At 35.1% G+C, this 11,200-nt stretch overlaps 1 protein-coding gene across 1 annotated transcript in view; it reads left to right on the forward strand.

Annotated features, from left to right (window-relative positions):
• LOC149076841 (lipid droplet-regulating VLDL assembly factor AUP1 homolog) overlaps positions 1–11,200 on the forward strand; it is a 28,432-nt gene that overhangs the window by 14,577 nt on the left and 2,655 nt on the right. The window contains exons 7-12 of the mRNA XM_089244554.1: positions 4,119–4,256; positions 4,387–4,537; positions 6,743–6,854; positions 7,730–7,839; positions 7,946–7,990; positions 9,847–9,920. Of these exons, the coding sequence (XP_089100680.1) occupies positions 4,119–4,256; positions 4,387–4,537; positions 6,743–6,854; positions 7,730–7,839; positions 7,946–7,990; positions 9,847–9,920 (630 nt within the window). The remainder of the gene's footprint in view (positions 1–4,118; positions 4,257–4,386; positions 4,538–6,742; positions 6,855–7,729; positions 7,840–7,945; positions 7,991–9,846; positions 9,921–11,200) is intronic.

Below are 11,200 nucleotides of genomic sequence, written 5' to 3' on the forward strand. Positions count from 1 at the left end.
GTTGAGGCACGGACAAAGCTAATAGGCTAGGATTAGAATCATCATGGTTATTAATAGTTTTGAAAAATAGTCGGATATTTTTTTTTTAAACATTGTTCTTTGCTCCCCCCCCCCCCCCAACCCGAACTGAAGTCCTGTCAGCCTAAGGTTACCATACGTCCTCCTGTTTCGGAAAATTTACCTTTTCCTTTTTTTAGTGATGAGAAGACAAAAATACATAATAAATAAACAAAAATACATAAAAAAATAAACAAAAATGGACATACATATACACCCACTCTGTGACCCTCAAGGGACTACTAGTCCCATTCCGGTTTTTGGAATTTTTTTTCCCACTTTGAAACATGTTTCTCTTCATTGATATGCGTGTTTTTATGTTTTTCTACACGCATCGAAATTCCCAGAATTGTTTGTTTTTGCTTTTTTTGGGGCGGTTTTGTTTTAGTAGAGGAAAATCATTGTTATGTGGCGTTTCATTGGTCACTACAGTGGCGCCATGTGTTGTGGAAATTAGAAAAAATGGCATTATCAAGGGCGCTTGCTCCTTTAGGAGGACGTATAACCACTAGAAATCTAAGGCGACTAGATAAGGAGCCCTTATTCTAGTGGCTATATAGAAATCAAGTCGCCTTAGGAGGACGTAGCCTATTTTTGATGTCATTTCAAGCGTCCTCCTACGTTTCGGAAAATTCGCTCTTTGTCCTCCTTTTCAGGTTTCCGGAATATTTTTTTTTACAGAAAAAACTTTTCCCCCTTTGATTTTGTCGTTCTTTTCCATTGACGGTCGAATTCCCAGAAGTTTTTTTTTTTGTGCTGGTTCTGTTTTTTATCAGTCAGAATAGCAGCGCCATCTGTTCTGAAAAATGGGGAAAAAGTGACATCTTTAACAATGCTCTCACAGGCGTCCTTCTTTCTCAGTTTCCGAATCTGGTAACCCCATGTCAGCCCTTAACCCTCTTTCTTGTGTGGGGAGTCATGCTACGTGTTTATTTCTTTTAAGCGAATGAAAAGCAGTTTGATCAGATGACGACGAGGTAAACTTAGAACGTTTGAAATTGGCGCGCTAATTTTCTCATGGAGTTGGAACTTGTGCTGTCATCTGTTGAAGAGAAATCGAACCATTCATTAGTCTTACTTCATCAAAACACTGGTATTGATACTGTTCAATATCTTGCGCTCGATGTCTGTTGATCAGTCTCTCTCAAAATGAGAAGGAATTAACATTTCATTTTGAAAGCGATGAATCAGACGAAAAAAAATACGAAGAGTCCCGTTTAAAACAAGGACGAATGGTCACAATTCAGTTTTCTAGTAGTAGTAGTAGTAGTAGTTGTAATGTGGGAAATTGATTGTCAAGTGGCAACACAAAGCATTATTTGTAAACAAAAGATGCACTGACGCGATGGAGATAAAGTTGGAGAATTTATTTGATCACCATCGGTGCGTGCTTATGCATTTATTATCTTGCCAATTTATTCATCATTTTTGATGAAAATTCTTACGAATTTCCAATCTTATTCCATTCATAAAATTTTATTCGGTAAACAAAATGTCTTTAATATTACTAACAAAAGATGCACTGACGCGATGGAGATAAAGTTGGAGAATTTATTTGATCACCATCGGTGCGTGCTTATGCGTTTATTATCTTGCCAATTTATTCATCGTTTTTGATGAAAATTCTTACGAATTGCCTATCTTATTCCATTCATAAAATTTTATTCGGTAAACAAAATGTCTCCAATATCGTAACAAAAGATGCACTGACGCGATGGAGATAAAGTTGGAGAATTTGTTTGATCACCATCGGTGCGTGCTTATGCATTTATTATCTTGCCAATTTAGGAACAACTTTGGTATAACCCGTCACTTGGCGACTTTTTCGGTGCCAAACACGTCGGACGGCCCGACGAAAAGTCGCCAAGGCCGTAACTGACGCTACATTCGCCGGAAAAAAAAATCACCAGCATAGAAAACATAACCAACATGTTCCAATAATATAAAATATCACTTTCTATACTAAACATCAAAACAACAGAAAAGGTATCCAGACTCTTTTAAATAAACATTTATAAATAAATATTCTCTGTATTAAAAAACCCCAACTCTCTTTTATTCTTGGGTATCCAGACTTTTAACTAAACAAAGGTCCTTCCTCTGCATAACAGGACTCTCTTTTAAATAATATACTGATCAGGGAGGGTATAAAAGTCTCTGGGTAAAGACAGAAGGCATGACAACAAATAGAACAATGTAACCTGACATGACAACAGGAAGGAAATAATCCACAGCAACTGACACTCTGGAAAGAAAATGACAAAATCTAATGGAAATTTCAAAAAGACTCGAACGAAGGAGGAACCCATTTGGAAACCCCACGGAACTAGCACCACGTGCAGAACAGATGGTTATATCAAACTAAATCAAACATTCTAGAAGAAGCTGTAGAGGAAACAGTAACTAGTGCCATCTGGATAGAAAGAATAGAATTATCTCTAGAACACAGCACCATTACATTGGTAACATATCGAAAAAAGTTGCCAAGGGAAGTGGCGGATTGTACCAAAGCTGTTCCACAATTCCGAACTCAGCAAGCATGAAGTCGCAATTCTGACAACATAAATCCGTTAGAGGGCCACACATTCCGACATCTACCGATTTGTTAGAAATTTCGCATGGACTGCTATTACTACTTAACTGTACATGAACCTTGTACACATTCCTCTACGGAATTTCTAATGAATCAGTACATGCCGGAATGTGTGTTCTGAATGAAGAATGTGTGGCCCCTAACATATTTATACAAATACAATGCCACAACGGGCAAAATACCAGTGTTGCTGGGAATGAGCGAGCTGATGAATGGACCAAGGAAGTCACCCTTTTGAGTACTGCAAGGAGATTAACCATGGTCTACCATGCAGTCTTGTCTTTCGACTCCTGTGAATCAATCAAAAGAGCTACAGTAGTATAATACATTTTTGGCGATATGTTGGTGAAATTTTCTTTGGCAAGAAAAGCTTCCAAAAGCATGAGAAGGAACAGCTATAGTATAATTCATTTTGGCAGTGTTGCTGAATTTTTTTTTTGGTAAGAAGAAAACATGAAACCAGATTTTGTCAGAAAACCAAACGCATGACACCAAGAGTGAAACGAAAATATGCTTTCAGACATAAAGAAAAACAGACAAGAAAAAAATTGCCAAAAGGGAGTTATACTTCAGCAGTTGAAACAAGAAAATGATTAAAAACAAAATAACATTCAGATTAAAAATAAAACATCCTGGACTAAGATTCCTTCGGCAGGGTTGCGTTAGATTTCGCAATTCCCATTTTCGCCAAGGTATTGCTCCTTGGGGGCCATACAATTTTTTTACTCACCAAATATTTTCAACATCATGAAAGTCAAGATTGCCGACAAAAAAAGAAAATCTGCAATTCTCATCACGAGGAGAAATTCTGGAACCACAGAAGAAAGTATTGGCCACAGGATTTCCATTACATTCAGATTCTGTATTCCTCTTCGGTCAGCACCGAGTTTGCTGACCAAATTTCTTGGTGCAATCACTGTTCGGAACTGTGCTAGTGACACATTTCAGGCAAGAAACTCTTATCTTCTCAGGTATCATGCTGACATCTATGGTGACCTGGTATTTGTCCAGCCCTGTCCAAGACCACACGTATGGGATTGAGATTGAAAATGAAGTAACGTATTATTATAATGAATGAGTGAAGCCATATTCCCCCCATTAGCAGACACACCTGGAAATTTGAATCACAGATTCTGGAAAATTCTTAAATATCATAATTACAAAAATCCATTGAATTAGTTAAATGCATACTGGAGATCCTCCTCTTGCACTAGGAATCAAACTCAGATATTCAAGAATTTGAATGCTCAGATGAGCGGCTAGAATCAGCTGTTAGGGAAGAGGAGGGTACTAATTGGCTCGGTCAAAGGTCCAACTATTGGAATCGTTCGTACACTTTTATTTAAATGGATGCAAATGCAGTAACATTCATATATAATTGAAAAATTCTTAATGCGGAAGTATGTAATGATTAACTTTCATGATTGTTTTTTTTTTCATGTGGTCAAGAACTTTCATTCCTTTCCAGGTTGCCGAGGGGCTTCCACGTCATTCCTTTATTTTTCTATTTCCCACTTGGACTCTCGATTGTCATTGTCCGTTTTTTTATTGGAATACATGCCTTTCTGACGAATATGCTGCTGTGTAAGGTCCCTATTTTACAAAGGTTAGTGAACTAGAGTTGATGCGAGTAGTCAGAAATGATCACAAACACAAATTACATGCGTAAATTTATGTTGATACAGATTTTTTTGTATTCATTAATAAAATATTGCTTTTCCTCTCCCATAAATCAGCATAGTTCTACGGATAATGTGTGCGGTTCTGGGCTTTGTGGTCGTACAAGAAAACAAAGAAAACTTCAGAAATGATAGCAAAGTTTTGATAGCAAACCACGTGACAAATTTTGATCACCTGGCAATCAATTTGGTGAAGAAATGCATAGTGGTAAGACCCAAAATCTTGTGTTCGTCACTTTTATATCACATAGGCCTATTCAAGCCATCGTTTTTAAGTGTCAAAAGTAAGTGCTTAACCCGCAAGCACTCATGCTAACCCATACATGCTCAAACCATGGCCCGCAGGTGAAATGTGGCCCACAACCTCAAACCTAATTTTGTAAAAATGAACTAAGTGGCATATTTTTTTCCTGATCACTTAAGGACGGTGCCGTATTAACACACGGGCCCACCCGGGCACCTCAAGAGAAGAGAAGTCTCACAAAAATAAGATATGGCTAAAATATATTCTAGGAGTATGCATGTAAATTTGCTTGGTTGGGCCTCAGAAAAATCCCTTGGCCTGGAGGCCCCATGGTGTTCTTAAGGTAGCCCTGCTTAAGAGACCTGCAGCATATTCATGGGTCACTTGACTAACCCGCGGCACACTTTAAGATCAATTAACAGACCCACAGCACATTTACAGATCACTCAATCGACCTGTAGCATATTTACAGATCACTTAAGTAATCTGTGGCACAGTTCTGGAGCATCTGAGTTGCCTGCAGTGTAGTTGCACATCACTAAAGTTAAAAGTTGCCCATGGCACATTTCTAGATCACTTAAGTGATTTGCAACATATTTACAGACCCCTTTGAGTAACCCCGGACACAGTTCCAGACCAGTCGCTCGCTGTGTAAATTGCTGAACTTACCCGCGGCACATTTTCAGATCACTAAAGTAATCCAAGACACAGATTCCAGATCACTTAAGCCACCCACGGAGCATTTCCACATCACATGAATAAACCGGAAAATCTGCTTTGAATACATTGCACTGCCTCAAATAACGTAGACAGTCAAACCTTGTAATGAACTCCATGCCTTGATTAGTAAAGCAGAAGTAAATTTCATTCTTTTGTATCTGGACACTTAGTATATATTTAATCTTATTTAAAAAAAAAAACATTTACACAAAAATCTCTTGCTTTATGTGATTTTGCTATAACACGATTTTTAAAAGTTGATTTTAGGAATTGCAAAATTTGACTTGGGGTTTAATCCTGAAAATTGGCTTGCAAACTGAAGATAACATAGAGAGATACACACTTTTTATCTCAAGATATCAAGGGAACAGATATTTTCTGCATATTATGCTGAGGTGAACTCGGAAAGACAAGTCATTGTGTCTCCCCTGGTGCAGACAAGATGACTTTTCTTGAAGGTAAACATAATATGAGAGAAATTCTCAGATACAACTCACCAGATCTCATTGATGAACAGCGTTTGTAACACATTGACAGTGCTGTGAGAATTTTAATCGAAAAAAAAAATGGTTCCAGTGAAACCAGAATTTTTATTATTAGCGAGAAATGTACGGAATTCTCTGGCTTTTCTACTAAAGTTTTTATAAGGAGATGAAAAATTGCTGCTTGTCAGCTGTTGGGTTTTATGTTAATCTTTCTGAAGAGAGACCCAACCCCCTATTTTTCCCATGTTAAATTCAACTAACTTTACATGATTTTCTCTTATGTGATTATTTTGCGGAACAAATTAATCATGTAAAATGAGAGACAAGACTAGAAATTTTATTACGTCCCACCAGTTCTCTTCAGCTGGAGTTTTTTCCTCTATGAAACACGTTTCATGGATTTTTAGCTTTTCTTCTTTACTCAAGTCTCCATATAATTACAAAAATTGTAATTAATATGTTTACTAAAAAAAAAAATATATATATATTAGGACTGGACAAATCCTTGGCGCCATGGCAATTAAAAATTGGAATCATTGCTTAATATTTTTTATGTATGGTAACTTAATTGAAGTCGAAAGGCAGTATAAAATTTTATTATAAATTATGCTAGCATGCAAATGGAGAGTCCCTAAGTCCTGGACAAGCCAAAAAATACACTAATTTACAGATTTTGTCAGGGAAAAAATTGCTTAACCCCTAAAATTTTATATATATATATTGCGGTAGTTCCCGATTCTTAATCCCTCTCGTATTTCTGAGAGAAGGGGTTAAAAAAAAACAATATCCATACATTGTCAATTTCCATTGTTGAATGGTGGTAATTCGACTCGCTGTATGTTGTCATGAAGGTGTCAAACAATTATCAGTTTGAATCAATTGCTGAAAAACAGTCGTAAAATTTTATTACAACACATCTCAATGATACATGTGTCTTATTTTGCACAATGTTTTCATGTTTCAGCCAAGTGTGTGGGATTTGCCATTTGTACTCAACTGGATATTGGGCTATGTTAATTTTGGCGTCTTGGAGGGACGACAGATTTTGATAGACAACGTAAATAATTTCATAAAAGGTAATTTTACAGTTATTTCAAATCTTTTCTTTAATGGTTTCAAATACACTTGATTTCTCTTAATATGTCATTGTCAAGAAAATATAATCGGAACCAGTGTCCTTCAATATTTTTATAATTGCAGGCCGGTGGAAATGGGAAAAATTAATTTGCAGACTAGCTAAATGATAAACATGGTAAACAAGAGAAATAATTAACAAATCAGTAAAAAAATAGAAAGGAGAAATAATTTTTGCAGACTGACAAAATATTAATGAATGGGACAAATCATCTGCAAAAATATAAACGAGAAATAATTTGCAGAACAGCAAAAAATAGAAAAATGGAAGAGATAGAAAATTATGCAGTGACTTATATGAATTGGGCAAAATGTTTTGCGGACTGGCACCAGTCCGTGAGGAAGACCATCAATTTAAATTCATTAAGCAAGATAGTCAGCCTCTCAACATGCAAGATTGTGTGTTGGGAATTTGCCTTACATAATTTCACAAAGCATTCATAATCTTGCATCAACTTAGAGCATGCTTGTGGCTTTGATAATAATACAGTGAAACCTGTACGGAAAGTCAAGTAATCCATTTTACACACGTATTCCATTTTAGACAGATTTCTGATTTATAAAAGTGCAAATCGAAGCACTAGTCATTAGACAGACTATTTTGATTCCATTTTAAACAGGTTTAAGTCCCATACAATGTCTGTCTTAACAGGTTTCACTGTACATTTCATGCTTTTACATCTAAAATTGTAAGAAGTGTCATAATTTCATCTCTTGGTTTCGAACATTGTCACTTCTTCAGCTGTGAAATGCATCATATATTTTGTGGGTGGAGAATGTATTGAGAAATAACATGAAAAACACTGGTTCTCTCTAGATACAGGCTCAAGAATTCTTTCATTTCCTGAAGGAGCAACAACGAATGGAAAAGTTGGCATGCTCAAGTTTGGGTCTTGGTCATTTGCATTGAATCAGCCTGTTCAACCAGTAGATATATTAACACATATTCTTATTTATTTTACATATTTTTTTCTGAAGTAATTCTTGCATGTTATTTCGGATTCTATATATATATTTTTTCTATTTATATCAGATCTTGATCAGCATCAGACACTCACCATTAATCAGAATATCACCAGTAAGTAACAATTTCTGTGAGACTAATTTCGTTTCAATAAATATTAAAAATCAAAACTGAGGAAAGTGGTACAAGAAGCACAGATACAGTAAAACCTGTGGAAGTTGTCCATCTACAGTGCAAATATTTTCTTGTCAACTTAGGCTATTGCTAACCTGTCTAAGTTGACCAGAAAAATTTTGGTTCTCTGAAAAATGGCTTAATGTCAGACAAAATTTTTTTCACTCAGAAAGGTGGTTCACCTGCTATCAGGTTTTGCTGTATCTGTTGCACATGGTAACTGTGATAAATCTGGTAATTATACATAATCACCAACCGTTCTGGTAAGTTTGATAAATTTCCCCAAGTTTATATCACTTTTACCAGTGATTATGCATAATACTCAAGCATTGTTAATAAAGTGTAAATTATACTAAATTCATCACATTTGCTAGTTATATATTATACATAATCACCATTTCAAATTGGTAAATGTTATAAATCGGTCTCATTGCAATGATAGGATTTGTTATTTACATGACTGTGAGCTAGAGTCTGAACCGGATGTAATGAACTCTGATTTAACAAATGTTTGAACATTCCCTGAAATAACTCCTACCTTGGCAAATTATGAAATCCGGACCTTAATATAAGAACTTCCTATTTTACAAATTTAAGGATTGTACCCTGATATAATGATCTCTCATTTAACAAATTTTACAATCACGCTTTGATATAATAAAATTTTATAAGTTTTTACGCATTACAATCAGACCCCAATATAACAAACTCCTATTCAACCAATTTTACAGTCAGGTACTCAACACACTCATTTGGGGGTTTTGTTTTTTTTTCATATTTATTGAATTCACCAATTACAACATTAGGTCAGTGTTTCTCAATCTGTGGTTCGCAGACCACCTCTGGTCTGTGACGATAGCATAGGTAGTCCGCAAAGCAGACAATAATTTAATTAAAAATTATTCAATTGTTATAATTCATATCAGTAATATCAACATGGATTCAAATAAAAATTACACCTTCATACTTAGGTCCATTATACCTCATTGAGAAAAATTAAATAAATTGTGATCCTAAATATGGGATATCACTAATTATATATATCCAAGAAATCCAGTTTAGGACAAATTTGCTAAAATTGCTGAAGGGTGGGGAAATTAAAGGCTGCTACACAGTAAAAAAAAAATGTATCTTATGGGGGAAAAAACCATTGAAATGACTAGGTTGACAGGATTGAACAAATCTAAAAAAATTCACATGCCCAGTCACCATTGAAATATGTGAGATGAATATTTACAGCCATATTTATTATTAAATAGCTTATAAGTTACAAAAATACTGTTTTTTCACAGTTTTAGTAAATAACTTATTGCAGATTCAAATAAGAATTGTTGAGAAAAAACAAGACAAACGTATAAAAAAAAAGTCCGAACAACCAAAAATTCAGGAATGTCCCATAATTCGGGACACGAGTAGTCCTGAGAATTGTTTCAAAAATTTTACTAGTCCTTGAGTTCAGAAAGGTTGAAGATAGGATATTACGCATAATCACTGGTAAAAATTATAAATTTCAAATATTTATAAATTAATCAGGTGCTATACATAATCACTGTTAAAATTGATAATTTTTTTTAGCATTTATCAAATTTATGAATGATGCTGCTTGAGTATTGTGCATAATCACGGTAAAAGTGATGAATTTATCAAACTCACCAAGACAATTGGCAATTATGCATAATGACTGATTTATCGCATTCACTGTAACACATCCAATCTTTTTTCATCATGTCACAAAATTATATATAATAATTATAAATATTTAGGATTTCAGTTGATGCAATGATTTTCTTTCTTAGTCAATCTTAGGAAGCAGATGGTGGTCAGACATGTTTTGGTTCCTTTTTGTGCCGTACACAGTATATGTGTTGAAGTAAGTTTTTTAAAAAAACAAGAATGGCTTTTTTAAATTCTTGAACTGAATGATGCTTTAATTAATTTAACTGCTTTTCAATCGATGTCAAACCAAATGAATCTATACATTGGTTGATATGTTAGCATTTCTGCTTAAAACGATTTTTAGACACATTTTTTCTTGGGATCTCCTTCTCTATCATTCAATGTCTCGCTTGCACAGAATTATTACAACGACAGCACACTAATTACATTTTCAATCATAAGACAGATTCATTTTCTCTGGTCATTATTCATGAGTAAAAGTACTGCAAGCTCATAATCAGAATATAGAATCATACATTAGAGGGAATGATATGGGTTTTTCCTCAGCCCAATAAATCAAAGGAGGAGACTTTTCCCGAATACAGTAAAACCTTTCGATTATCTACGCTAATGGTAGGAAAAGTGAACACGGATAATCGAAAAATGTGGCTAAACTGCGGAAGTTAAAAAATTATTATTTGTATAATTTACCTGATTAAAAAATTACACTTACTTAATGATAGCTATACTGCTAATATACTGGGTTTCATTGATGGCAGAAATACGAAGAACCTTAATTATATCTGGGCTAATGTTGGGGGAAGGTGATCACAGATAACCAAAAAACACTTATCCTTTTTCCCGTCAGCCATTCTCATAGTGCAATTTATAACATGGGAATGACTCAAACAAGGAATAGCTCTGGTCCAGCCAATGAGACGGGGTCACGTGACTGCATCTGAAATTACACCATTCTTGTGCCTTATTTTTCAGTTGCGAAAAAACAATACATTTCTATTAACTTCCCAGCATTTCTTGTATTTGGCTGTAAATCTTCAAGAGCCCAATCACCCCAGGACAATGTTTAGTTCTTATGTGTGCATATGGAGGAGGGCTGTCGTTCCAACAGATTGACTTGGGAGTTTAGCTCTGAGAATAGGTGAGGAACAGTTCTATAAAAGAATGAAGAAATCCAGTTCTACGAAATGGAAATGTTTGTTTTCATCACAAAAACTTTCACAAAATCTAACATAGCCAATGAAAAAAACCAACATGGATAGGGAAGAGCTGCTGAACATGAAATTTTGAAATTTAAATTTTTGTATCACAGTTAATCCACATACGGATAATTGATGTTCTACTGTACTATGCCGAAGTTAACTCAGAAAAAGGGAAATCTAACCAGGAATCTAACCCTGGTTCACTTAGGATACAGACAAGCTCTCTATTTTCTTGATCCATCAAATCTCCTTCCTTGATGCATTGGACTGAGAA

This window comes from Pholcus phalangioides, unplaced genomic scaffold (genome assembly GCF_987345545.1).
Source record: "Pholcus phalangioides strain wild (caught in Gottingen) unplaced genomic scaffold, Ppha-v1.0 ptg000015l_1, whole genome shotgun sequence".
Lineage (NCBI taxonomy): Eukaryota > Metazoa > Arthropoda > Arachnida > Araneae > Pholcidae > Pholcus > Pholcus phalangioides.